Source organism: Alosa alosa, chromosome 17, assembly GCF_017589495.1.
Source record: "Alosa alosa isolate M-15738 ecotype Scorff River chromosome 17, AALO_Geno_1.1, whole genome shotgun sequence".
NCBI classification, from domain to species: domain Eukaryota; kingdom Metazoa; phylum Chordata; class Actinopteri; order Clupeiformes; family Clupeidae; genus Alosa; species Alosa alosa.
The window spans coordinates 18599539-18623382 of record NC_063205.1 but is presented as its reverse complement, the minus strand read 5'-3'; the positions used below and the strand labels follow the sequence as shown (position 1 = coordinate 18623382).

At 43.2% G+C, this 23844-nt stretch overlaps 2 protein-coding genes across 10 annotated transcripts in view; one reads left to right on the top strand and one right to left on the bottom strand.

Annotated features, from left to right (window-relative positions):
• Positions 1-20327, bottom strand: part of osbpl8 (oxysterol binding protein-like 8) — an 82853-nt gene extending 62526 nt beyond the window's left edge. For 3 of the 8 annotated variants that reach the window (XM_048267493.1, XM_048267498.1, XM_048267504.1), the window contains exons 1-2: positions 19934-20326; positions 9885-9942 (exon numbers count right to left, since the gene is read on the bottom strand). The gene's annotated coding sequence lies outside the window, so the exon portion shown is untranslated. Of the gene's footprint in view, positions 1-9884; positions 9943-13085; positions 13153-13227; positions 13413-19933 lie in introns of those variants that run through there. The other 5 variants (XM_048267497.1, XM_048267499.1, XM_048267494.1 and 2 more) reach the window with 4 other exon arrangements.
• A 2147-nt stretch (positions 20328-22474) lies between these two features.
• The window catches only part of zdhhc17 (zinc finger DHHC-type palmitoyltransferase 17), a 35275-nt gene continuing 33905 nt past the window's right edge, over positions 22475-23844 (top strand). Inside the window, exon 1 of one of the 2 annotated variants that reach the window (XM_048268683.1) lies at positions 22475-22599. In XM_048268683.1, coding sequence (XP_048124640.1) covers positions 22537-22599 — 63 coding nt within the window. In that variant the 5' untranslated portion in view covers positions 22475-22536. The remainder of the gene's footprint in view (positions 22600-23844) is intronic. The other variant, XM_048268682.1, reaches the window with a different exon arrangement.

The window sequence follows — 23844 nt, the reverse complement described above, 5'->3', positions numbered from 1 at the left end:
ACATTTACAAAAACACTTACCAGTATTCATACACTCATTACAGTATTACTTGCTCACAAGCACACATACTACGTTCACATGACTAAATGTGAAATATGCACACTAATATCCACATTTCAAACAAAAACGCAGTTCATGACAACAAAATGCTGAAATGCATGGACACCCACACACATGGTGTGTAATTTGCAGTATTAGACACATGTGGAAAGCAGTGTTTTCTGAATGTTTTCTTCCCACATGTGCACACCCACACAAACAGAAGCAACTAGCATGCTCAGCTGATATCACACGACATGAGGCAACACTGGCTGAATTTTTCAATCTTCGCACGCAGACACACTCACCCACACACAGACACACACAAACACACAGAAAGACTAGATAAAAAGATAGCTGGCATCACAGCATCTTAGCTAAACATAAAGTTATGAACCAGTTCATGTTGAAAAAAAATGTGAAAATCGAAAGAGCCCTTTCCCCGACGAGATCAGACCAATAACAGTGGGAGCGCATAGCTGATAAGCAAACAACAGCAAAGAAAAGCAAACATTATCCAATTAACAACAGTAGACTAGGTTCTCATTCATATCAAAGATGGCTTCACCTCTAAAGGTGAGGTAATTTGAGCTCTGTACCACCCTCTCCTTGGACCAGCAGGCTTTCACCACCAAATAAATCGCATAAACCCAAAGAGCCAGAAGTTAGAACATTTCAATTTTATTTAAAGAGGTCCAGCTGAACAAGAAAAGTGCCAGCTAACCCCGAAGACAAGATACCCCAGAGTGAGGAATTCGCCAACAAACTCAACAACTCATCTCTGATGTGTAGGATTCAACACCGCAGTGGAGGCAGAGGAAAGGTCAAAGGAAAGACCAAAAAACTTCACCCGGCTCTCAGAAACATGTCGAACCAAGTCCTTTTTATTGACACCATTCCTCCTCCTTCTCCACAGTTTAAATTCAAATTTATTTATAAATTATTAGCAGATTATCAAACACAATGGTCCTTCAATGTGCTTCACACTTTATATCGAGGACTTTAGATTGTTGTATAAAATTATCACTATGGTTTGTAGACATCATGATGAGAGAACGAGTTTGAAACTGTAATGCATGTATTCATATAACCTCAATCATAATCAAGTAATACACTGAACTTATTCCTAGCTAACATACTTTTATAACATTTTAAATAACAAGTTTAACTAATACTATTAACATACTGAAGCTATTCTACCAGAATTCCCCTATGTGTGCTCTGTATCCCTATGTCTCTCTTTGTCGCTTTGTGTCTCACTGTGGATGGGTGAAGCCTGTTTGAAAAAAGCATGCTTGGCCTTGCAGATGCAGAGATAAAGACGTCTTCGGAGGTGGGCTCTACTCAAAAACAGCTAGTACCTGTGAACTTGTGCTATATGGTGAAAAGTTCGTACCCTTGGCAGCAATAGTGCTGACTTGCGAAGATAAGACCGAACAACGAACCTTTCATAACGCCACCTGTGGGTTCGAAGTTGCCAAATGTTGTGTCAGCATCTAAGGAGGGGTATAAATGTTGGTGTTCAACAATTGTTTGGGTGTGCGATCGTGCGATCCACTCAGGCTTTGCGCTATGTAGTCATTAAAGGAATTTTTGCACAGAACTCTGCCGGACTTTTGCGCCTTCTTTTTGGGATAAGTTTTTGACTTCAGCACTTATAATGGTGTATTTTTGTTACATTGTAGGCAAGATATTTGGACTTAATTTCTGGCCCGAGACTATCCGAGAATATCTGTTACGACAAGATCAATCAATGACAATAACACATAGGCCTATATTTAAACAGTCCTACAAATCATTTTTATTTATAATGTGGAACATAATGCATTATTACAGGCTGTAACAGGGGTGTTCATTCTTAAGCCCATATGGCTGTGTCCTTATGACCACAGCCATGGATACATGTTGACTGAGTTGCATAATAGATCTGCAGCCTACTGGGCTTCTTTAACAACTACTTTATGACTATTAGCTTAAAAATGTATCAGGTTCCTCAAAATTCCACAGTGACACACTGACAACTGTAATGTCCAAATCCCTGTGTACTGTAATGACTAAATGACACTCACTTCTATCACCTAAAATGGTGGGCTAGGTCAAGTTAACTGGAAAACCTAAGATGACAGGAAAATGGGTACGCCTGAGTGCAGCTTCCAGGTATGGTCCCCGAGACATCTTTTCCCGGAATAAGTGAAGGGATCACTGGCCTATCATGACACATTACAATGAGCAGATGACAGGCAGGGGGTAAAAAACAGAATCCATCCTCCCTGCTGACTTCAGCCTTTTCTAGTGTCACCCATTATCTCCTCGGCTATAAAAGTGTGTGAGCTGAAATGCACAAAGGGCTACCGAAGTAGTGGAACTGCTGCTGTCAAGTTGGCCCTCAGAGAAAATGACAAATACTAAGGAGCAAAGTGAAAAGTTTTGTGTGAATCAGGGTTTTATGACAGGGCATGGTGGAGCTTTGGGGATAATGCTCAACTGGGAGTCCAAACTTAAAAAGTATAGATTCCAAGCCTCTGGAGGGGAATTAACGTCTCAAAAAATGTGCACAGTAACAGTAGCATGTTGTCTAGCGATGACATCTGACTAAATCTTTTCGTTTAGCTCATAGTCTGTCTGATGCAGCGCTACCAGTCATCGTTTAGCAGAGTAGGACAGATATTTGGCAAGCATCATCTCACATTAGCACCTTAGGCCTGTTAAAGAACTTGATGTTCCGTAAGACTATCCTTCATGGTGGCCGGCCAAGAGTAGCAATGATAACATGCACATACCTGAGATGTCAGTATAACTTCGGATATTCCAGCGTTAGAAGTATCATTTGCAGTCAAAGAATATTCTAGATTATTTTTGCGAGCTTTCAAACAGCTGGTTCACTACCTCTACCCTGCACTCCACGAGATCAGACCAATAACAGTGGGAGCGCATAGCTGATAAGCAAACAACAGCAAAGAAAAGCAAACATTATACAATTAACAACAGTAGACTAGGTTCACACTCAGTCATTTCAAAGATGGCTTCACCTCTAAAGGTGAGGTAATTTGAGCTCTGTACCACCCTCTCCTTGGACCAGCAGGCTTTCACCACCAAATAAATCGCATAAACCCAAAGAGCCAGAAGTTAGAACATTTCAATTTTATTTAGTTAGGGTGTTTAGGTCCAGCTGAACACACCAGCCTTAATCCTCTCTAGCTGTTCCATCTCTGCAGTGCGACACCATTGTTGCCATATTAATAACACAAGCCATCATCTGCTTGCAGATTAGCGCTGCCTGTCTCACTGACCAGGTGCTGACCTGGTCAAGCTCTGGACTAGTAGAAATGAACATGAATAATGGCTGTTCTCTTATATTGATTTATGGCAGGGAGAGATTCCTCTTGTTGGTGGACGGTACAGTATGGTACCAGATGCCTTTTAAGACCCTGTTCCCATCTCTTCACTTAGACTCAAAAGCTACTGCAATCAGATACACAAGGGAGATAAACCAACAGCAGATTCCATGCTGTGTTCAAACACAACCACTTCAGGGGAGCTGCAGTTCATGGGGTTTGCATGACACAGCATGACTCATCTGAAGATGTCCTTGCCCCCTGAGCAGCACCATCAGATATCCCACAACCAGCTTGGCTGGCCTCCAAAATCATTACAGGGAAGCTATACCAGGCGCTTTACTGGAGCGCTCCGTTCGCGTTGCGTCTGTTGCAACAATTAGCTTCCACTATTAGGGGTTTGCACGGACGTCACATTCTGGGCGGTAACCCAGCTGCATGGCCATGTTGGAGGCACTCGGCGTAAAGAACTGAATGAAGCACAATGGAGTATTATGCACTTATAACCGTGTCTAAACAACAGAAAAGCTCATCAAAACGCGTCCAACATGCAAAGGCATATAGGGCAGGACTTGGACCACAAGAAAAGGCATGATATTTCGAGAAATTAAGGTTTATTGGCAGCGCAGATCCATACGAGTTGGGTGATGGAGACGCAGTACCAAGTCCAACCACAAGCGCCCCTTTCCTCTGATAACTCCTGGCATTATTCTCTTTTCTCCGTGTTTTTTTAATAACTTTTGGAAGTCGATACCTACTCCAGATGTTTTTCTCGGTCTGACCTATTGGTACAACATAAAACACGACAATAATTAACCATTTTCCTTGATGATGTTAGGGATTTCCATTCAGTGCCTAATGCTTTCTTATGAGGCGAGTATCTCCAATATGGCGACGTCCAGATCTGATGACATGCCGTGCAAACCCCTAATAATAGTAGCTACACCAGACGTGATAGCGGCGCATACATTCAAGAAATAGAAAATAGTCAATAGTCTTCCAAAATGTTTTTTATGTATCGCGAACGGAACACTTCAGATACACGCCCAGTGTAGTTTTCCTGTTGGGCCTAAGACTCTTGGCTAAGAGGAACTATTAGCATGATGGAGGCACTGGAGCTCCAATGGCTCCAAGAAGCGAAAAAGCTAACATGCCTAAATATAAAAAGCTGTTTGCAGCATGACTGATTTCTCAACTGAATAAGACTGCCCATTTTCAAGTGAGCCTAACAAATTCTTGGTGAGGCTTACAGCAACTGTGTTGCTATACAAGATTTGCTTGTGCGTGAGTGAGTGTACATCCGTGAGGGGAGGACAGAGAGGGGGGGAATTAGGATTTCCTCGAAAAGTGCTCTAGTCCGCAAGGCTTAGCAGTGCTCTCCCGCTACCTTTGTGCAGCTAATTAACACAGCAGACAGAGCATTACTAAGACAAAGGCCAGCGGTAAGTGAAAGGCTTGCATTTAATCAGACAATTTTGGCTAACACAAGTTTTTTTTTAGTGAGAGACATTTGAAGGGTAAAATTGGCTTTTATTGTCATCAACACAGCAGATCTGACGAGATAATGGCATCAGGGCATATTGTATATAAGTATAAGTATATATACTTTTTTGATCCCGTGAGGGAAATTTGGTCTCTGCATTTAACCCAATCGGTGAATTAGTGAAACACAAACAGCACACAGTGAACTCACAGTGAGGTGAAGCACACACTAATCCCGGCGCAGTGAGCTGCCATCTACAACAGCGGCGCTCGGGGAGCAGTGAGGGGTTAGGTGCCTTGCTCAAGGGCACTTCAGCCATGGCCTACTGGTCGGGGCTCGAACCGGCAACCCTCCGGTTACAAGTTCAGAGTGCTAACCAGTGGGCCACGGCTGCCCTTGTGATGGACTGTTACAAAGGCATAGATGATAATTAAGGCAAACAATATCTCCCCTTATCACATGTGCAACAAAGATAGTTACTGGTCAGAAATATAATACTGATGTACACTTCCACTTCCAGCAATGATTTCTCAGGATAGTCAAATCAAGAGAATATTGTTGAGACTTTCTGCACTTGACTTTTGGCTTCAGTAGAGGTCATAGTTCTGACCACCCTTCAGGTAATGGTTTTGTCTTGGTGCACCACAGTTAACGCTTCTGTTTTTGTTTGTCATTCCTTCTCCTTCATTCAGCTTGCTGCACAAACACTCAAAAGGACAAGGGACCTGTTATCGCTTGGTAGACCTTGAGTACACAACTTGGGGAGCTTTCCAGAAGGTTGTCTTAGAGTTGGAAATGCCCATTAATCATTTCCAATGACACTGGGAATCTCCCAAAACAGCAGTGTGGCATTCATGAGGTGCAGTGGGATGGGAATCAGGAGTAGAGATGGAGACACTGAAGAAGTCGAGCTTCCAACAGCCAGACACAAAACCAACAGGGGGAACTTTAACATGAACATCAAATGTACAAACACAAAACACTCAATCAAACATGTACAGTTGCACATCATAACAGGGCTCTACCGTGCAGCAATTTTACTCGAACATGCGAGTAAAAATGATGGCGTGCGAGTGCAAAAAAATATTTAGGCGCACTGGTACATTGGTCGTAGTGTTATCCAATTGCGTGCAGTGAGATTTTCAAATGCTTGGTGTCGCTCCTCGAGTTGGGCTATTACATTAGTCATGGCCAGACCCTTAATCTTTCTAGATTACCAGGGTCTGGAATCTCCAGGCTAGCAAATGACTTCTAAACTGTGTCATCACAACAGGGCCTCCAGAAAAGAAATATTTTCCATCTGGTCTGATAACACACAGAGGAGGAAGATTCATATGAGACTGCACTTGAAATTTGCTCCTTCCATTCCAATTTTTGGCACTGGTCGATAAGAACCATTTCCCATGGACTTTTGTTCTTGATTTCACCATTGATTGAATGCCAGACACACAGACTGGCACAGAAAAAAAAGGTGGGATGGCAGTTAGCCTGATTGGGTGAAGTGCCAGTTTGGACTACGTTAAGGGGATTCCATTGGCTATTTGAGATGCTAGTCATTTCCACTCCCTCCTGTTGTTGTCCAAGATGGAGGCCATTCCTCCAAGCATGAAATATGACTCGGCACTTCAACAGGATGAAGGCTCGATGCACAAAAACAATCCCAGATCGAGGTGCAGCACCACTGATTTAGTGTTAATTTTGTCTGACAGGACGAAGACGAAATATGTTTGTCAACGACCTTTTCTCCATCACTAAGATAAAATGACAGCAACATTATAAACCAACTGTGATGATATCAACATGCAATATTGTTGACCAGATAAGACCAGACTAATATAGGTTGAAAATAAAACCTGTACCTGTCCTGTATCAAATTATATTTTGGTCACAAAGAGGCAGGGGACAGATGGTAGGCTTATATTCCCCTATATTAAGCTACAGTCAATCGACTTCTCATTCTGTTCAATGCATGGCAGACGCAGCAGTTCCTGTTTCACATAAGTTGATAAGTTGTCATTTTGGCTCTCATGTTAACAGGTAAGAGCCGCCACACTGCCTCTGTGATACTCACATCTCAGGTGAAGCTTGAGCCGTGCTGCAAGCATAAGTCAGCTAGAGAATAGAAGTGGCACCTATTTTTTTCGGCATGAGACAGGGGTGTTGGCACTGGTTCTGTGCAATTTTTTTTAAACTAGACTAAAACCATAAAGGATAAAAAAAAATGACTAAAATGTGGCTAATACCAATGAGAATTATTTTTCGCCTGAAAACTGAGACTAAGACTACATCAAAAATGCCTGCCAAAATGATCACTACACTGAGCCCAGGGGTAGGCCAGATAAACAAACAAAACAAGGCCCGTACACACAACATGAGACAGGTTCACAACCCCCACCCTCTCAATAAATAGATAAATAAATCAAATGTGAAGCAGGGTTGCGAGACAGTGTCCACATGGGAGAACACGCACACCATGCTGTTGCTGGCCCCTTCAACTGGCATGGACACGGTGACCAGACACCTCAGTGTCCCTGGCTCCCGCAGAGCCCTCGTCAAACAAACACACACAAGTCTGCCAAATAATAAATGCACTGAGACGGGTGGACAGCCTGTGTGGGACACTGTTCACAGGCCAGAGGCCAGTGTTGCTGCGAGAGGTACAAGGTCTGTTAGTGCTCCCCATTGAGCCCATAGTGCTTTCACAACCGTCTTGTAGACAGAAGGTGCCCCGAAGGAGTGCGGAGTACATCTGAAAAGTGCAAAAGCAACCATCTATATTGACCAAGACGAAGCACAGTGGAATTGGGATACTCAATATAGAGGGACAAGAAAGATCAATGGAATGTTACAAACATTTCTATCAGGGAGATAAAAGGTTAGTCTACAGCTAGCATACTAATTTGCAAGACTTCCAACCTGTTGAGCAAAACACTGGCATTGCTTCTGATCTACCCATTGTCTTTGAGAAGCCAACATGAATTTTTGAACAGGTTTTGTCTGCAGCTCTCGCGCACGACGTTGCTGTACTTTGCCTTTGTGGTGCCACGGCCGCCTGTGCCTTGACTGACAGCTGACCACACCTCTTGGCAACTTGAAACACTTAAAACAGCATGGTATGCATGCCAAATCATCTAGACAAAATGGTTCTCGGTACTTTTAAAGGAAAGTGTCCGGCCCCCTCATATGCACTGAAACAAAAAAGGTGGTCATATTATGTAGATCTTGACTACCTGAAAAGCTTATACAATGCTATTTAAAAAAAAAAAATCTTCAGGAGTGGAAATGTCAACTAAGTGTGAAGCAAATTTCACAAAAACTGAGAAGATATAAATACAATCAGGTCAAGAACTCTATTACATCCACAACTACAGCATTGTGACCCACTTACTGTGGCACTGAAGGGAGCAACTTTAAACACTTTTATAGGGCAGGGGACGAGGGAGAATTAATCATGGGTGCAGGACAGCAGTGCATGGTGGCACTGCATCAGGACAGATGACGTGTGTGTGTGTGTGTGTGTGTGTGTGTGTGTGTGTGTGTGTGTGTGTGTGTGTGTGTGTGTGTGTGTGTGTGTGTGTGCGTGTGTGTGTGTCTGAACTGTAGCATGCTTGATTTATGGCCTTCAATATGCCAGCCATCCTGGACAGGTTTCCCCACTGGACTGAAGAGAACAGCAGGAGGGATATGGACCTGTGGCTCAGACATTAAATCAAATGGCCAATAACAAACAGACTGAATGCAACTGCATGCTGCAAATCAGCGAACCTTCGGCTACATTTGAACAAAAATCTATACACATTCTCTACACGTTTATACCGCTTGCAACAAACCACCTGCTTCCATTTTACAAAGTAATTTCATTGTTGACCATCGGTTAGTGTATGAGTGGCTAATGAAAGTCTGCGGTATAATTATAATGAATTGCAAACAGCCTAAGTGTGCAGGAGAGCATTAAAAATACACTCAAATTCTTATCTTTTAGATGACAGCAGGGTTTCATAACAGAGATCTCCAAAGCTCTTTCGAGCACCACGCGCGCGTTAAGTGCCTCTGTGCTACTGCTGAGCTGAGAGAAGGTGGAGAATACTAATGTGGCGCGTGCACACATTGCTCCAGGAGTCAAGGTCATCGTGCCGGCCAGGTTTTGCATCCAGCACCGAAAATACTCTGTTCTGAAGGTGGCAGGCGGCTCCCTATCGACCTCAGCCATGGCAGGACTGGGAATGAGCTAGGAACATTTCCATAGGTCAAACAGCCAAGCATTAGAGGTTTCACGACTACAGATTTTTACTAGCTGGCAAGTTCTTTTTACAGTATAGTAAATGTCGGCTGGTTGTTATGTATCAGTAAAGCGCCGGTGCTAACATTACTGCTAGTGCTAGCTGCTGGCAGCGGGGGTTTCGTCTTCAGATGGTTCCCCATAACAGACGTGTTCTTATTGTACTTTACTAGAGCTGGACACAGCTTACATGTCACTGTGGAACAGGTCTCATTTTAGGTGAATAACTTCCATACAAAGAATGTCTAGGCTGTTTATCCATTCAGCCATTTTGCCCAAGACTAGATGACGACTGCCTACAGCACCGACTACTGATTGTAATAGTCGACCAGTTGACTAGTTGATGAAAACACTACAACACATACGCACACGCGCACACTTCTGACACCAGTAAGTTTGGCAGTTAGTCTGGTGCTTGGCACCTACCCACACACACACACACACACAGATGCTTTTGGCACCAGTAAGTTTGTCAGTTAGTCTGGTGCTTAGCACACAAACCTACCCACAAACACACATGTGCGCACACACGCACGCACGCACGCTTCTGACACCAGTACATTTGGCAGTTAGTCTGGTGCTTAGCACACAAACCTACACACACACACATGCATACTCAAAGACTATGGGTCTTATGTGGCCTGCTGTGCTCAACCTCCCACACACAAGCGCATACAAAGACAGACACACATGCACACAAATCATTTGCCGTCACGAGCACATGTCACAGGACCAATATAGAACCTACCTCATGCGGCTCACGCAGTGAAAAGCAGTTTTTCAGTGAGAGCAACACCAGCACCAGTCTAGGAGACAGGAAAGGGCAGACAGAGAGAACAGAGAGAAGAGAGAGAGAGAGAGAGAGAGAGAGAACAAGAGAAAGAAAAAAAATGACATCAGTCTTCTTTTGTATTTGTCTCCTGCTGTCAGACAGTGTGGGCTTGAGAATGCTTAGAATTGCTCATCTCTATTCATCAAATGTCATGCGGATTTGTATTTTTGTACATAAACATTTCTGCTTTGCATGCATGTAGGGGCTACCTGCATGCAGATTTTGGGTGCAGCTGAATGTGGATGTGTGTCAACCCTGTCTCTAAGTGTGTCTGTATCTAAGGGGCCGTTTATACGAGAACGATTGCGAAGGAAGACGACAAAATATTTTATCATAAGTGCCTTTCGTTTACACGGCGACCCCGCCATCGGGGCTTGAAGACGCAAAAATCTGAAGACTCCTTCCAGAGTGTAGAGTTTTGAAGACGACCCGGGTTGCGTCTCCGTCTAAACGGCTAAACCAAAGATCCTTGATTACCTCTCTGGCTAAACTGTCAAATTAGAATGTCTGCACGTGACGTACCGGGGTTCTATCACACCACCACCCAGCGGTCTGGAATGCATATCCAATTGAATATCACATACTCTTGCGTCTTCATATAAACAAAGATTTCCCCCTGAGAATGCTCGTCTAAACGCGAATAAAAAATGAAGACGAGACGCCACTTCTGCGTCTTCTCTTTTCATCGTCACCGTATAAACGTAGCCTAAGTGTGTGTGTACGTGTGTGTTTCTAGCCTGAGGAAGGATCGTTGGCCAGCCTTCAGTGTACCCTGTCTTATCCCTGGTGAATGGTCACTCGGGCCAAGAGGCCAATTAGTGCGTCATCCTGCTGGCCGGCCATGCCTCCAGGGCCACTGAGTGACTAGCACAGAGACACAGATGTTTCGAGCTTCGGCTCCACGCGGCTGGCATCTCGGCTCACCATGGCGGAAAAGAAAGACTTGAGGATAAAGGAGGATCCATGGGCCAAGACGCCATAAAGGAGACTTCAGAAAAGAAGAGCATTCATGGCAAGAGATGGAGTCAGCGTGTATGGTAGTAGGAGGGAGGAGAAATACAAAGAGAGAGAGAGAGAAAGAGAGAGAGAGAGAGAGAGAGAGAGAGAGATGTGGACTGGGGTTGAGATTTAGTCACCCAATGTCTTGTTCCCATTCCTTTGAGCTTGGCTAGCTGCCTGTCTGATCTGTTTAACTGAATCTGTGTCCATGCTGAGGGCCTGGCCCACGTGTGTCCTGTTCCTCCAGATGCACTGAGGGGAGACGGGGACATGTCCAGCCCCAGCTGTTGGCCTCTCTCTGGGGAGAGCAGAGCTGTTAGGCCGTGGCAGTCAGCTGGCCAGCCACAGGGATAGGAACAGAGGTCGGCTTTTAGAGGTTAGCTTAACATCATCGATGTCAGTGACAACCAGTGCATACACAATTTGAAAGAAAAATCGAATTTATTTTTAGGAGGTCGATTATGCACTACTGTATGTGACAATAAGTTTCCAACCAGAATTTCCTACACTAGTTTATCAGCCCGCTTCATCAATGAATTTCTCAAGAGGACAAGATTTCATCAATCGATAGATCCAGGCTAGGTACGGTACACAGTAGCAAAAAAGACAATACAGAGAAAACCAAGCAAAGAGATAAGGAGACTATGCACCAAAAAAAAAAACTATCACCAGGTAAGGTAATGGCCTATTCCGATACGGTCTACCAAAACACACCTCACCCCTAGCTCTTTAAGTGCACGATGGGTAAGCCAATGCATTCCCGTACACAAACCCAATTCTCCAGCCCAGGCTAATACGTATCTTGGCCCTGCTCCAGACCCGTTTCCTTCTGCCTCTCTGCTCCAGCGTCCTCCACTGACCGTCCTAATTGTATTACGGCCGTTTCTCTGGGCTGAGGGCTAAGAGCTCGCCGTGAGCCAGGTGGCGGAAGCAGACACCTCTGCCAGCACCGCTGCTGGCAAAGCGCATCTCCTCACACACCCCATAATTGCATTATTAAATACATTCCTGCGCTAGGTCAAAGAGTATAGAAGTTAGATATATATAGAGTAGAGAAAAGGTTAGATATATATTTGTTTTACACTGTAAGAAACGTTTTAATCTTGACCGATATCATTAAGTTCTATGATAGTTGTGTTGCGTTCAGTCCAAGATGGCGGAGCTGCAGCTCGGTTATGGGTGCATCTGTTGCAATGGGACGTTCTATTGAGTTTCGCCTCTTGTTACTTCTATAAGCTAGGTGAGGCGCCCTGCCAGATTTGGATCACAGTTAGCATTTCCAGAAAGTGAAAACAACTAAGTGTACGCCAAGCTACTGTGTGTACTCGATCAGCTCTTAAGTATAGGTGTCCAAAGTGGCTGGTGTCGAACAAAGGAGGAGGAAGGGGATATTAATATTGTCACATTTTCAGTGTTTGTGAACTGCTGTCTGCTTGAGACAGTGCCACGAAGCAGCTTTATTTAGATTATGTTCTCTATGGCACAACTCCAAAAGAGCTGGACTGATACCAAAGATTTACTCCAGAAAATAGTCTAAAGCATCCATCCCTTCGGCTGAATCAGGTATTCTTTTCACACTGCTGCATGTGAAAAGCCCTGGAGCAAGAGAGAGCAGCTTCCCCCATTAGTCTGGGGAAAGTCCTCACTCCTCAAGTACCTGTCAGGCTGTGGTTAGCAGATCATGGCTATCAGTAAGGCTAACAGCTGAGGAAGTCAGACATACGGGCGGATAAATCGGAGTTGATGTTGACAGATATGGGACACTTCTGGGTGCAATGAATCTTCAAAAAACAATCAATATAGTCCATCGTTGTTGTTGTTTGGCAACCACCAGAGCCTAAGACAGCTTAGTGGCTTTATCACTCAAAGATAAAACATTAGCCAATAGATTTCACTAGAGAGGCTGTCTGGCAAGTCATTTTCCTTTAGAGTGTCATACACCATGACATGCCTTCCAATGTGAAAAGCATCACTACAAGATAAATAAATAATTAGAAATTTTGGGGAAAGCATCACTACAATATATAATATATATATATATATATATATATATATATTACTGCAAGGTACCCTTCTGCCTTGAGTAAGGCATTATACACTAAAATGAGGTAAACTTACTTCAATCCATTCACGAGTTTGTGAAAACCTGCCAAATTACCAGCCACTGATTGGTTCAGGTAGAACCAACTCACCAACACAGAACTAACTGACTGGCACAGTTCTCTGGTCTTAACTACCGTGTCCTCCCCTGACGTCTTACCGGTGTGGTCGCGTCCATGAGGCTCTGCCCCGGTCACAGCCATTCCTGCTGGGGAAAAGCCGTAGGCAAGATGAGGACTGTAGAAGCCGAGGCTCAAGCTGTGCTCGCAGGCAACAGGGGAACCAAGAACGTGCGAGCGGCTGCCCGCAATCTGTTTGTCTGAATAAAAACACAGGCGGTGACATAATAGGCGCCAGCATACGTCACATCACTTTCTCTTTCTTTCCCTCTCTCACGCTCACTCCTCTCTCTCTCTCTTTATCTCTTCTCTACCTCTCTCCTTTCCATGGTCAGTCTTAGACAGATTAGCAGGGTTGACTCAGATCCAGAAAGCTGCCCCAGCTACAGCTACAACCCCCTTCCCCTTCCCCTCCCCTCGACGTCGCCTCCCTGACTTGTTTCCATGACGCAACGCTGAGCCTTGTTAATAATGTTAAATATTGTGTAAATTTCACTGATTGTTGTCGCCATATACACCTGCCCAGCTTCAGGCCAGAGGTTGGCCATTTTCATAAGCCTTTAAGTGTGACAAATGGAGCAATGAAAAAATAATTATATTTCAAAATATGTAAAAAATCATTGAGGAATCCAAACAGATTGCTAAGACTAAAACCACCACTTGCATTTACTTTTCACTTTTATTGTCACCAAAAGGCAATTTGCTTTGCAGCAGGTCATCAACAGACATAGAAAACATCAGCCACAAAGGCAACAAACCACATACAACATACAGGCAGATAAAAATGCAATGTGTACACAAACACAACATCAAGCATCCCTGCTTGACATCATCCATGGAAATTTGATAAACTTTGGTTCTCCATGTTCACAGATACCAAACAAAGACAAACTCATTTAATGAAAGAGCAGACCAATTGAATTATGAGACTTGTGACCATGGTCATGAGCACAAAATGCCGGCCTCATACCAGTCGTGCCTCCAAGGCCTAGAGATTCGCATCTGCTGCCATAGGCAACCGTTTCATGGGTGACCCATCCCAACATCAACCCAGTACAAACAAAAGAAAGCCTTTTTCCTTCTGCTCACCAGCACTTGGTATGAGAGAACCTCAGCCCTCACACATAGCTCTGCAAGTACAACCCAAATGGGGCTTGACCACAGGTTTTAATTGGGCCCTATAAATCCATCCAAGGCAAATTAATGTTCTAATCTTACAGTTGCACAAAAAACAAGAAAAACAGAGAGACAGAGAGAGAGAGAGAGAGAGAAAGAGAGAAAGAGAGAAAATACTGCATTCAATTTCCATACAGCACACGACATTCTGAAAGCTGAATTGGACTCACTACAGACAGGCTGCTGGAAAAAAAGCAATCCATCTCTCAACAGAGGTCACTCAACCGTACGGGCAGCACCCTCATCCCTTCACACTCAAACAACCTCCATGCTAAATATTGTGGGATGCTTTTAAAACCTCCAATGAGACAAGCATAGTCATAGCAGCCTCTTATTCATACCTATTCCCTTCTGTATCTCAGTAAACCCCTTCAGCATCACACAAACACACACACATACAGGCACACAGACACGACACGCATGACACACACACACCCTGTTGGGTTTCCCCATGGCTCACCTTTTATGCCATGAGCAGGCTTAGTCTAAATTTAGCCCAATATTAGCATTCCAGTCAAGCCTTTTAAGTCCATCACAACACAAAACAACAAAAGCCCAGAGTCTGAAAAGGAGAGGGAGGGAGTGAGCGACAGAAAGAAAGACAGAGACAGGTGTTTCCGGAGAGGTGAGGGTGTGTCGTGGCCTTGGTCGGCTGGGCGTGGGCCAGACGTCAAGCAAGGCAGCAGGATTCCAACGGGGCCGGTCCATTATCTGCCTGGCCCCTGTGTCAGGCACGCTCGGCTCGCCAGTTCCATCTTAGAACGTCCTGCAGGACCTTCCTGCAGAGACCATAAAACACCAAGCCTCGAAATGGAGGTAGGATTTACTGTCCACCATCCTATTCACTCCCGGTTGAGTATTTGTGTGAAGGCCGTCCACAGGCCAAGGGCCAGGGACTATTAAGCAGCCAAGCCGAAGTGTGAATATCTCAATAAATCACCTCTATCCGGCCTGGCAACGCACAGAATGTACAGCCACAGCTGACGCAGGGGTTAATCTCTTCCCCTCCCCCTTTCGTTTGTGACAAAAAAATAAAATACAAAGAGTTCAAATCATTACAATTTCTGACTTCTTAGAGGAGAGCAAACTCTAGGGGCTAATCTGGAGGAATTCATGCTGCTAATCAGCTCATTGCAGAGACATGTAAAATGCATTAGCTGCAGACGTGGCAGCCTCGGCCACTGCGGAGTCGCCGATGGCAGCCTCGGCCGCTGCGGAGTCGCCGAATCCTGTCAAATTAGGCCAGCAGCATCATCATCCTCCTCCTCATTCACAGATCCGCACGGCAGATGCTCACCACCACTGCCACACAAATCTATCTTTGAGTGAAATCCAGATGGGAAAAAGACATAGGCCTATTGTTAGAAGACAATAAATCCCATCTTTTTAAAGTCTGAATACATTAAACATCATGTACGGGAACTCACGGCATACTGTTACATAATAAACAGCCGTTGGTGAGATAAGTCACTGCGCTCAAAAATCGCTCCAGAGCTGATTAATCCGAAATAAAGGACAGATTTGGCCGTGCTTGACAGGATTCTCTTGTTACTTAGGCTATAAAGTGGAGTGCTGGAATTCATCGAATTTGTTCTATGCCAGTTCCAAGAAGGCAAGACACTAAAAACAGGGGGATCAAAGATGGCACTGACCATGCAGGTTCCTACTTTTAATTGGGGAGTAATGAGCTAAGGACGGCATATTGCTTGGAGCATTAGGCTAAAGCACGCGGCTCAGTAGGCTAGAAGATGAAGGATGCGCAAATTCAGTAGAAGTAGAGCACAGCCAATGTCAAATCTGGACAGTCACCCAGCAGAGTCAAAAAACTAATAAATAAACATGACAGTGCACTATGATAATCTTTTTTATTATTATTTGATGTACAGAAAACAGTTTAGTTTTCAATTTCTCAGCTATGCTGAGCTGCAAACTGTTTAACAGACAGCTCACCACTCCATATATGGCAGAACTGCAAAACTTCGAAGCACTCCTGTCCAAAAAGACACTACAGTACTACTGGTACTACCTGTACTTCCAGTCAAGCTGAGAAAATTCCGCCAAACTTCTTGGCACAAGAGTGAGTGTCCAGTTCCTCTACAGTCAAACGTCCAGAGACCCTATACGATGAAGGGACATTGCACCATGTCCAACAATAATTAGTAGAGCCATCTGCAACACTAGACTCAAGAGAGACCTGACATGGAGCTCTAAGCTAATGAGCTCCTTTCAAACAGAGTGGTGTTCTGTCACACACACACACATTTTTTCCCTACTGTTTGGGATGAGACTCTTGACTCTGTAGCCTACCTGTGGAGTTAATTTCACCTGAAAATAGCTTCTGCAGTGGCATCTGGGTGAGAGACAGGTGTTAATTAACACCGTGCTTATCAGGAGAGTGCAGAATTAAACAAGAGGGTACCACAGGGCAGGCTTCAAATCATGACTGCTTTCGAGAACCTGAATGCCAACTTTAGAGTTAATGGACTGAAAGTAAGTGTTGGCTATTTGGGAGGGAAGACAATATAGCTTTCAGATGGCTTTAAAGGCAAAACAGAACCATGCTAAGGGAGCCTGGCTAGATGGAAAACAACAAAACCTTCATGTTATGTTCAGAAAGCCTCAATTGGTTTAGATGGGGCAAAGCTGCACTTGATATGAACCTCCAGCCTAATCAGGCTACAAAACCAATTTTTCATACAAAGGCACTAGGCTAGTTCATTATACACAGCCTCGGTTGATTACCCTGTCACAGTGCGGTTTGTCTGTTTGCAGGAAGAGGTAGGCTAGGGGCCGATAATGCGTTCGCTTAACCAGTCCCTCACAGATTTCAAGTCAAAAGCTGACGTTCAGTGAAGAAGCCCACAGATGACCCTACAGAACAATCATGTCTTAAGTGTGGCCCTTTAGCTTTCTGTTTTCTTGGTTTTACTGTAACCACAAGGAACAAGAGTAAAGGCAAACTACCCACAACTCACCATATTTGGTTAAATCGACACAATGTTCTAAGTTCCTTCTTGTGGATCTATTCAAGACCAAGTGTCCACTCTCCGCGCTTTCAATAGTCACACTATTTACCATGACTCTGACTCATTACCACCTACTGTGTTGGGCTAAAGGCTCATTCACAGACTAACTGCTGATCACTTGAGTGAGCAGATTTTTTAATGAAGTGGACATGATGTACCCAGATCCGTCTAGGTAACCCTTCAGGAAGTTTCAGCTTCCTTTAAGCTGCCCCTAAAGCAACCTACTGCATCCAATACCTGTCCTTGTGCCTTCCCCTCCAGTCTGGCAGGCCATCATTTGATACCCAGCCACCCCAGCTGACCTTGTCGACAGATGCCCAGAAGACTCCCACAGCAGCCACATTCCAGAGACTGACAGAAACATAGAATGAAGAACTGTGTTCTGGCTGGCTTCTAGTTTTTTGGCTTCTCCCTATTATTTGTTGACTTAACAGTTTGTTAGGTTCCCAAACCAAACCCTAGCAATACATAGCTTGGATATAGATGTACTGAAACATGGCAGCCCCTAAAATATTCATACAAATCATTGTGAAACCACCAATCAAAAAAGTATTTGTAAAGTCCATCTGGCAACTGATCAAAAACACAGCAAGCACAATTTTTTATAACATTTCTAATATAGGATACTTATAGCATATATCTTTGTCCTTCCACTCTTGTTCAGACATGACCACTTCACAACATAAAGCTGAAGTCCACAACATCATTAGGTAAAACACTGCTGTATCTATTGCGTGAGTAATAGCTCTCTCTAATGAAATATGCTGTTCACCTTGACAAGGATGTCACAGAAAACACATTAAGGTAATCAGCAAACAGCAGCAACCATTGGTCAGATGACAGCTATGGCAAACCCCATGCCATGCCATGCCATTACAAAGCAGTGGAAAATCAAACGGGGTGGGACAGCAGGGGAGTAGAGAGCATGAGTTCACAAAGACCATACACCTGCAATGAATTCCAATCCCATCCCTCAGCACAAGACATTCTTGTATGCAAATCTTGCAATAGATAGGCCATATCGTGTCAGAGGCGCAAACAGATAACAAGTCGAGGTGCCGCTTAAGACTCAATGGAAACTTCATTTGACAGGCAAATGTCAATGCAGGACTCCAGAGGCCGAGGTCCACAATTTAACCTACTCTGTCTAAAGAGGCTGGCAGTAGCCTTTGTTATGATGCATATGCACAATGAAGGGAAACATGGAAATGTGCTATCCAAATGCACCACGGTCCTGCGCCTAACCACGTGTGAATTATTTAGGACCACACTGTTCCCATCTTGTTGTGTATGGGTTAAGGCAATGGCGGTCAAAAGCGATCAGCAATTCAGTGCAATTATAACAGCTGAGGCCTATAGAATTTCAGCTGTAATAATAAAGATAATAATCAAGGATTAAAAACACAATTGCTATATTTGCGATTATCCTTGCCTGGTGATTAATCCTTAACATGCTCTGGCTTAGAACAGAATGCCTGAGACAGAGGAAAAAAACAGGTAGGAAGAGATGAATCGGAAGTAGTGTTTTGATGGAGTCAAGTTGCGGCGCACACCACCAAGTTCGCAGGGAGAAAGTGGAAACATGATATCTGAAACAGAAAGCTGAGGATGATGATATGCCAAATGGATCCCTGTATATCCATTTATACAGGCCCCAGTTAGAGTAGGGACTAAGGAGTGGACTGTACAGGATGCCAAATGGCATGGCATGGAACAAGAGGGAGCTGTTAACGCTAACATTCACAATCACAGACCAGTAACAGCCAGCCAAGACCTGAAATGCTGAACCTGTAAGCCATAGGTTACTTATTCATTGAATACATGATTATATTCATTAAACACCTTTTTAAAAGTTGGACTGACAGAAACTGTATGGTTCGAATCCAGAGATCAACCCGTTGTATGGTCAGGCTGTAACATAATCTATATGATAATCTATTAAATCATGTGCATCATCCTTTTGATAGCAAAGTTAACGTTTGATGCAATGTTATCCAAGTCGATTCGAGAAGCACATCGAGTCGCGAAATGCAGCTAACTTTGGTAGCATATAGATAATGTTATCGGTATTAAAATGAAATATGATTTGTAACCAAAATGGTTGATCACTTCAAACATATCAACTCTACCACGAATGCGTATCGTTTTGATTTTCACCCAAGGGAACTGGCCGAGGTTTAAATGTCTATGACAGAGGCTAATATGAATTCTCTCTAACAATAACAAACTGACTGTCCCTTCCCAAATCGTCAGATCACCAGCCGGATGGATGACCTGCAATGTCTCTTGTAAGTAAAGTTATCTAGGACCATAGTAGAGAGGACACCCACTATGACCTTCCAAAATTCAGATCTTCGTGTCAATAAAGAATGCTGTTAATGTTGGTTTGATGTCGAGGGCTTGATCATGGTGCTGACATGAAGTTACCCACTTAACGTTAGCTAACGGTAACGCTAACTAACGACTGGATGAAGGTTAGCAATATATGCTAACTAGCTATGCGAACTGGCTAAGTGACGATTTGGTCGTTTTAAACCTAACTTACCTTGTTTTGGTCGCCCGTATTATCCCGAGAATGTCCTTATTTCATCGAGGTGTGATCTGCAACCCCTTGGTGCTAGCCAGACAGTCTTACAGTTGTGGATTACTTCATCCCAGGCAGGCAGTCTGAACTAGAAAGTCTAGATAGCTAGGGATAGCTAGCTGAAATAGACGTTGCCCATAGGTTGTAACGTTAACGTTTATGTTGAGGTTAACGTGAGCTTACTCTATCTAGATGATGACTAACAGTTACTTTGGGAGAAATTCAAAAGAGGAAATTGTATCTTAGCTTGTAACTAGCCAGACTAACGTCACTGATTGAAATGATATCCATACATTGTCATCACTCCTAGCCCTGGGACGAGTGATGATAAGCCCTCGTCTGTCCGTGGTGTCTTCCTCCTAACTGCGGATCTGGGATCAGGATTCTGAGATCTGCTAGTATGCCTGAGCTTCAACGGACTGGAACCCAGCTCAGTTCTCGAGCTAGGCTACTACGCCAGAGACGCTGGCAAACGCCAGAGCCGACTCTGGTAAACGCAAGTGAAGTGAGCCATCCTGTGGTTCTGTTGCGTAATAGCCTACTGACAACAAGTTGACGTCTCACACTCAAGTTTCACACATTTTACACTGTTTAACTACAGAATGAAAACAAAATAAAAACAACATGTAGGCTATTCCCGCCTGAACTAGGCCTACAAGCATAATTATGTCTCTAATAAACTAACCTGATCAGTGTAAATCTGAAGATACCATGTTCCAAGCATGGGTCAAACTATGGCTTTTTGGATCAGCACCAGCCTATTCTTCTCCACTTTAATTGAGAGAATATATTAATTTGGCCACAACTTGTGATGTTTGAGTTTTGTTGCATGTTTTTAAAATGTTGTGTGTGTAAAGCATTTTGCAGACAAAATTTCAGAGTTTCAGAATCAGAAAACAGGATGGCAGGGGACAAATGTGCTTCAAAGCATTTGTGTCACTGATATAGGACATTTCGTGGATATGCAGTAGCTTATAAGATGACAGTGCTACAGAGAGCAATACATGATTCTAATGTCAATACATGATTCTAATACATACAAGCAATACATGATTCTAATTTTCTAATTTGTTTATGGTTCATCCCATTTTTATAGATCTAGTCAGGGCCCTAAATTTAAAAATGTTATCTGCTTGTGTTCTGCATTTAACTCAAGTTTTTACATAATCATTGTAACCTGGATAATCTTGTATAAAACAATTACAACTCATACTGTTGCCTATAAATAAATCTATTCTCTTGTTCTTTGTCAAGAGTTCAACATACAATATAAAATCTTGACATTTGTGTAATTGCCCATGCATTGTTTCATGGGCTACATTAAAACTGTTTGAAGTGTCTCTAATCATGTTGAGTTCCTGACTGTGATTGTGCATGACCTCTTGATCCAAATATGTTGAGAACCAAACCCTCACCAGTCACCATTTCACTTCAAACAAAAAAATGATGCCACGAAAACCTCTTGATTCAAGCCAATCTAACCGCCTTGATATGAATGCACTCAGAATTTGTATTCGTTTTGAAATTGTGTGTAAAGGACAATTCAATGTACACCTTTTCCTTTTTATTGTGGAAGATGATTAGTCAATATGTTTTTTTACAAAACATTACACACAAGTCACTTTCAACCTTGAACACCAGCAACAGCATTGCCTTCCAAAATGCAAGACATTGGACACTGGTGATGAGTTGCTGTGACAACCCACATGTGCATAGCCTACAGTCACAGTATTGAATTTAAGAGCGAAAGAGAGATCTGTTTTAGCTAACAAAATATTGTATATTGTATTAGTCCATAACAGCGTAAGAGCAAGGGCTTAACCCTAGGCAAAAAGTGACAAAAGTGTTTAGACTTATCTCACATTAAAAAGGACTACAGTCTAAATTTGTGTTTATCATTTCAGTTAGATTTAGACCTATTGCTTTTTTTAGGCTATAAAGAGTTCCCTGCGTGTGAGGTGTTGTGAAATGGTCTCTTGGTGTTTTAAGCGCCCAATGTGGTCTTTCAGGCAGCGCTGCATGTAAGGCACTAGGTTGGTTAGGGTTATAGGGTTATGTGCCTTGAAGTCGACGGTGGGGGCTTAAAACACCATCGAGCTGTGAAATGAGACCATTTCAGAAAACATGAGTATCAAAACTGTAGCCTAGCCTACCAGGTCCAGGCCTGTGAAAGTACTCAAAATGTAAGTCTATTATAGGAATTTTGGCTTGAGAGGCCACATGCTAGATAATTTGAAAACGTATTGGTTTGCGCTCATCATGTTTATCAGATTCACAGATAGATGCAGAAACGCGCGTTATATAGCAAATACGAGGATTTTTCCAATGGGCTAGGATGATTCTGTGGAGACATATGATGTGAAATTATGAAAATGACGTAATGCTTGGGCCATGGACACATCCCATTGACATGTTCACTGCGTTCAAGCGTTCAGCGTTGGCAGATTGGTTAGCTCTGTTTTGCATCGGCTTGCAGAAAAACCAGCATCCCCCTCCTCCTCCTGTCCTGTTTGTTTCTGCAAGAACCTTGCTTCCCAGAATGCTTGGCGAGGTTGACCACCAAGATGGCTGACGCTATGGATGATTATGAGAAAGAAGCTGGATGTGTCCCCATTCTCCATCCAGAGGTAATATAATCGACCGACAATAATATGTTGATCATGCTACTGGAGAGTATTCGAATGCGCATTTATGTCAAGGTTTCAGAGTAAATAGCATTGTCCATCACATGCAAGCACGATTGCACACGAAAGAGAGGGCAGCTCCAATTGTATCTGTCAGGTTCCCCCAACTGCGTAATAGCATGTTAGCCAGCTAGCTGTTTAGCACTGGATATATAGCACTTAAGACGTCAGCGTTTGTTGGTTGATTATATTGCTAGCTACATGTACAACAGACCTATAATAAAATAGCTAAATGTTCATTTTGTAAAGTCTAGCTGATATCTACACTTGGTTTGTTTCGTCAGTCTTCTATTTACAACGTTAGCTAATGTTAGCTAGCTACGTTTGCCTTGTCTCCATGAAAGAGCTAGCAAATGTTAGCTGATATTAACTTGACACGGTGAATATGATGTTCCATTACAATCACGTATAAATTAATCTGAAAATGTTTTGATAGCATTTAGTGCAAGAGATGATTTGTTTAGGGAAGGGTAACGTTATATTTCGCGTGAGAATTGGTGTTGTCAGAAGTAACGGTAGCTGTACACAAACAAATCTCTTGGCTGAAAACTAACATCATTAGTTTGTTAGCTAACGTTACATTATACTGTATGCCACCAAGCGTGTTTTCATAGTTGCTAATATTAGTGTCCCGTTCTCGTTTGTTTTGTTTTGCAAGCATTGATATATAGCACCAGTGGTGACTACTGTCTTTCCTAACATCCTTTCAGGGGGAAAAATGAATTCAATAACGGTAATACTCTTGAAGGTTAGCAGCTTGAGTGAATGGCAACTGTCATGGTGGTGTCCGTTATCTGCATTGGTATCATAATATTTTGTTGTGGATGTGTGCTAAAGAAGACAAACCTTTTCTCTTATGTAGCCTACTAGTCATGAACCTTCATGGAAGGGCTTGAAGATGTATTCGTTTTTCAGGCAGGCACCATGATTACCTACATTTCCTAATTCCTCATACTCAGTTATTAGTTAGACGTTAGGACTCAGAAAGTTAATGAGATATTAATATTTATTTAAGTATGACTTGGCCTATATGGCTAGGCAGGAGGCCCAGATTTAAAAAAAAAAAAAAAAAAGAAAAAAGGTGTGCTTTGACAGTTCAGGTAAGATTCACAAGGAAATAGTTACTTCAGTCATAGTACATCAGTCAAATTAGGTTTGCCCAGAAAAACAAGATATGACTTCAAGAGC